At 52.2% G+C, this 4786-nt stretch overlaps 1 protein-coding gene across 1 annotated transcript; it reads right to left on the bottom strand.

Moving 5' to 3' along the window:
• Positions 1 to 2703, bottom strand: LOC131087988 (histone-lysine N-methyltransferase SETMAR). Its single transcript, XM_058031738.1, has 2 exons — positions 2626 to 2703; positions 1 to 1234 (listed from the first exon to the last, which is right to left on the bottom strand). Exons 1-2 carry the CDS (start codon positions 2701 to 2703, stop codon positions 434 to 436), a joined length of 879 nt encoding a protein of 292 aa, XP_057887721.1. The 3' UTR covers positions 1 to 433.
• Between the last annotated feature and the right edge of the window lie 2083 nt (positions 2704 to 4786).

Below are 4786 nucleotides of genomic sequence, written 5' to 3' on the forward strand. Positions count from 1 at the left end.
TAATTTAAAAACAATAATTTAATGGATTTTAAGAACCTAATGCCTTTTTTGCAAGTCATGGTTCATGGTGTTATTTTCTTGAGCCACTGTCAGTGACTTTGCTTGCTCACATCCTGTCCATGTACAAGTGCCAGAGGTACAAATTCTTTCTGAAGGGCACAAACTGAGAGAGCTGCTTTAAGATACAGCAAGCTGTCAGAGGAAAACCAGGCACAAACACCAGTCCTGTCTTAGTTACTGATGTTGGAACATCTTGAGGCTCCAATATTCCCTTGTACTATCCACCTTGAAAAGGTTTTTCCATAAAATTAGTTCTTGACGCCATGTCTCTTTGCTGCTCCTCAAACCCCATGTGCTTCCTTGTTGGAGCAGAATGAGTTGAATTTAACTGCTGGAGAAAACAGTATTTCTAGGTGTGTTGAAGGCTGAAAGGCTATGGAGAACTCGCTGGTGTGGAAAAGAGGGAGCTGTCCCAAGGTAAGAAGGAAGCACACGTGCGGGAGCCACAGTAGCAAGGTTTCCTCAGGCTGTTCTCCTCCTCCGGAGCTTTGTGTTCTCTGCTAGCTCCTGGGAAATTCCGGAATCTTCCAGAGTAATCATACGTGAGTTCCTCTCCAGCAGCAATATCAGCAGCTGCAAAAAGCGCCAGTTTGGGCACCATGGAGTCAACTCTGACGGGCACCATGAAGAGGTTGGGCTCACAGGAGTGGTTCAGGAACCTGCCCACGTTCCCGACGCGCGTGGGATCCACGAAGGTCTCCATGACGCGCCCGTCGTGCAGGTGCTCCCTCACGGCTATGATGTAGTTTGGCTCCTGCGGGCTCTGGGCCTGGCTTCTCCTCCGGGCCTCGGCAAAGCCCAGCACCTCCCCAGCGTACTCGCACACGAAGCTGCCCGCGGGGATGGGCTGCAGCGCCCGCACGCCCCAGCCCTTGCGCCGCGTGCGGAACACCTGCAGGCGCAGCCGCAGCCCCCGCTGCACCACGCGGTTCTGGCAGCCCTCCCCGCAGCAGCACAGGCTGTTGCACTCAAACACGGGCCTGGAGAAGGGCTGCTCCTGCTCCTGCTGCTGCTGCTGGGCCAGCAGGAGCCCCTGGCTGCTGTAGCTGTGCCCGCGGCTCAGGCAGGGGCAGGCGGGCGCCGCGCAGGAGCGGCTGCGGCAGGGGCAGCCCGGGAACGTCACCTCGGCGGGGTCCAGCTGTCCGTCCGCTCCGGCCACGCTCTCGGGGCTGTACTGCAGGGACACAGCAGTCAGAGCCACAATGGTAAACAAGTCTGTGTCTGTAAACAGGTATTTTTATATCTGATCCCAGAACAAAAATCACGAACGCTTTGCTTTTCTGTAAACTGCCAACCCAAACTTGTCTGAAATGTTGAAAAGAATACAAATCAGATATTCCATACAGACCAAAAAGCAGCTGACTGCTCTTCCCAGGGAGGTGGTGGAATCACCATCTCTGGATGTGTTTAACAGAAGACTGGACATGGCACTTGGTGTTATAGTCTGGTTGGGGTGTTAGAGCACCCCAACCAGATCTTAGAGGTCTCTTCCAACCTCATCATTCTGTGATTAATGTCTGAATTTCTCCAAACAGCCCCCTGGCCACAAAAAAATGCTTAGCAGAAAAAAAATCAGCTCATTAGACCCTACTATGTACGGTTTTAATTTCTAGAGATAATAAATATATTTATTTATGGATTATTTATTAGCAGAATTATCAAGGTATTGCTATAGTAATTCTTCCTACACTTCAAAATGCTCAATAAGTTACTTCTAAGGTTAATCTATAGCTCTTCAAGCCACAGAATTTCAAATACACAATTATGTTGAAAATGAAGATACTTTCAATTTATTTCTCCAACTTGTATTCACACTTCCTCCTAATTCCGGTAGGAAATCAGGTTCTCAAAATTACACTGATGCCCCCAGCAGGTGAATTGCTATAGAACCACGGAGAGTTGCAAAACAAAACCCGATAGAAACTGCTACATTTGGAAAGCAAGGTATAAGGACAGCCAGAGGGTATTTCCACTCCCTCCTCAGCATTCAGCTTTATTTAGAAGCCTGGAGGATGTGCTATCACTAAATATTACATTTCACAGCAGCTTGTACCTGGCACTTCTGGGTGTTGTGAAAGATGACAGTGCATTTGCAAATTTCTTTTTTTAATAAGCATCAGCTTCTCAGTCACTCGGCTTTACTCAAAACCAAGTTTCATGTTCCTCAAGCCCCATTTCGGTAAAACACGAGCACACCATGCAATTCGGGGAGATTTGGCTCTACAGGGATCACAGCTTACTTTTTCCTCAAGCCTTATCAGAAGTTTCTCCAATCTGGTTTGTATGGACTCTCTAACACCACTAAAGCAAATTCCTAGGCAGCCTAGAGTGACAGGACAAGCAGGAACAGATACAGACTAAAAACCAGCAGATTTAGATGCGATATTAGGGACAAATCCTTCCCTGGAGGATGGGGAGCCCCAAGCACAGGCTGCCCGGAGAAGCAGCGGCTGCCGCACCGCCGGCGGTGTCCGAGGCCCGGCCGGAGGGGCCTGCAGAGAGGGGTGTCCCTGCCGAGGGAGATGTCCCTGCCCCGTTCTCCTCCCCGGTGTCCCCACCCGGTACCTGGAAGGCCGGCGGGGCCTCCCCGGGCGGCCACAGCGCCACGGCCACGGCCTCGCTGCCGCCGCTCAGCTCCGCCATGCCCGCGCCCCGCCCCTGCCGCCAGAGCACCGCGCCCATTGGCTGCGCGGGGCCGGTACCGCTGGCTGATTGGGCAGAAACGATGATTGACGGCGCCAAGAGAGGGCGGTGCCGTGTTGCACGGTCCCGTCCCCATCGGGGCGGGCACTGAGGGGGAGCCTCGGCCCGGCCGGTCCCGCTCCCGTTCCCGCTCCGGTTGCGCACTGGGCCCGCTCCCGCTCCCGTTCCCGCTCCCGTTCCCGCTCCGGTTGCACACTGGCCCCGCTCCCGCTCCCGGTCCCGCTCCCGCTCCCGTTCCCGCTCCGGTTGCGCACTGGCCCCGCTCCCGCCCCACCTCGGGGATGCCGCCGCACCCCCTCCGGTCCCTCCCTCCCTACCCGAGGCTGCGCCTCCAAACCGCGCTGCGCTTCGTGCGATGCGTGCGAAGTGCGCGTCTCAATGGTCAGTGTTAATGGCAAACCACGGAGTTGTGTTATATTCCTCGCGTGCCTGTCAACCCCTGCTTATTTTGAAGGTGTTCGGGTTTGCTTTTTTTCTTCTTTTTTTTTTTTTTTTTTATTTTAATGTGTCTGATGAGGGGATGGGGCTCCGAGCCCCCGTGCAGGGCAGGCAGTGCCCCGTGCTCTCGTCGTGGGGATGGGAACAGCCGTGGCCATTGGCAAAAATGGGTCAGAAACTGTTGTAAAGTAGTTAATAATTGTTGAGCGTGTACTGTTAAAAAGTTTGGTTGTTATATTGTAAAAGGGATTTAAGGGTAGTTATAAGAAATACGGTACTCACTGTATTACACCTAAATAAAGTGCACTGTCCAAGCGACTGGAGCCAGCCTACACAGAGCTGTTTTGGATTAGGCCAATCCAGCGCCTAAACCTTCGTACAAATGAAGGATCCCAACAGAAACCAATCCAGAGGACAGAACACAGGATAAAAGGGGACATCTGAGCCAGTGAATGCGTGCCACTCCCCCTGGGACCTCGGGGACATCGCTGCTCAGGGAAGGAAGCAGATCCAGCGCTGCAGCATCCTCGATGGCTGGGAATGCTCCTGCTTGGCCAGCAGCCCCCCCTAAGCTCTAGACCTTATTATAATAAATGCTGAAATCATTGTAATACTGGGAGTGTGTTCCTGTTTTTTACAGCTGAGGGTTATGGCTTTTAACAGGACGTAATCCAGCCAAATCAGTGTTCTGTGTGATGGGAAACACAAACCCATGGAAACAACTTGTGGCTTGGGATCACACACAGGTTTGGGTTGGAAGGGACCCTAAATCCCGCCCAGTGCCACCCCTGCCATGGCAGGGACACCTCCCACTGTCCCAGGTGCTCCAAGCTCTGTCCAGCCTGGCCTTGGGCACTGCCAGGGATCCAGGGGCAGCCACGGCTGCTCTGGGCACCTGTGCCAGGGCCTCCTCTCCTCACAAACAAGAATTTATTCCCAATCTCTCATCTAAACCTGGCTCAGGGAAGTCCTGCCTGTGCGATATACAACATTCTTCTAAAGTATCTCACACGATCTCTTTCAGAGCTCCATGTATTGGGAAAACAAAGCCAGGTGTGCTCCCCTGCTAGGGGTTCCATTAGCTTTAGTATTTAGCTCAGGTGTTTTGGGTTTCAGGTTGATTGGGAAAGCAAAGCCAGGTGTGCTCCCCTGCTGGGCGTCCAATACCTTTAGTATTTAGCTCAGGTGTTTTGCATTTGAGGTTGATGAAGCTGAGACCGTTAAATCATTTCACCTGAAGCTGTTAAATCATTTCACCTGCACGAGCCAGGTGTTTCCATTTGGAATTTAATTAGCACACCTACAGATGAGCCCCTGCCTCAGAGCTGGCAGTTAGAAGTTTCTGGGGTGTGTTCTGTGCTCCTCCAGGACGATGTTACTGTGGCTGCTGGTCCTTGGGATGTTTGCTGACCTGGCTTTTCTGGCCTTTCTCTCTGCAACATTCAAGAAGTGGAAAGTTATTGCATCTTCTGTTTCCTTCGTCCTGCCTGGAAAAAGGAGCTGAGCAGCAGCTGGTGAGTTTGAACAGTGAAATTTGTGTTTATAGGGGATAATGGGGGTAGAGAGTTGATGTGAAGGTGATGAA

This window comes from Melospiza georgiana, chromosome 11 (assembly GCF_028018845.1).
Source record: "Melospiza georgiana isolate bMelGeo1 chromosome 11, bMelGeo1.pri, whole genome shotgun sequence".
NCBI lineage: Eukaryota > Metazoa > Chordata > Aves > Passeriformes > Passerellidae > Melospiza > Melospiza georgiana.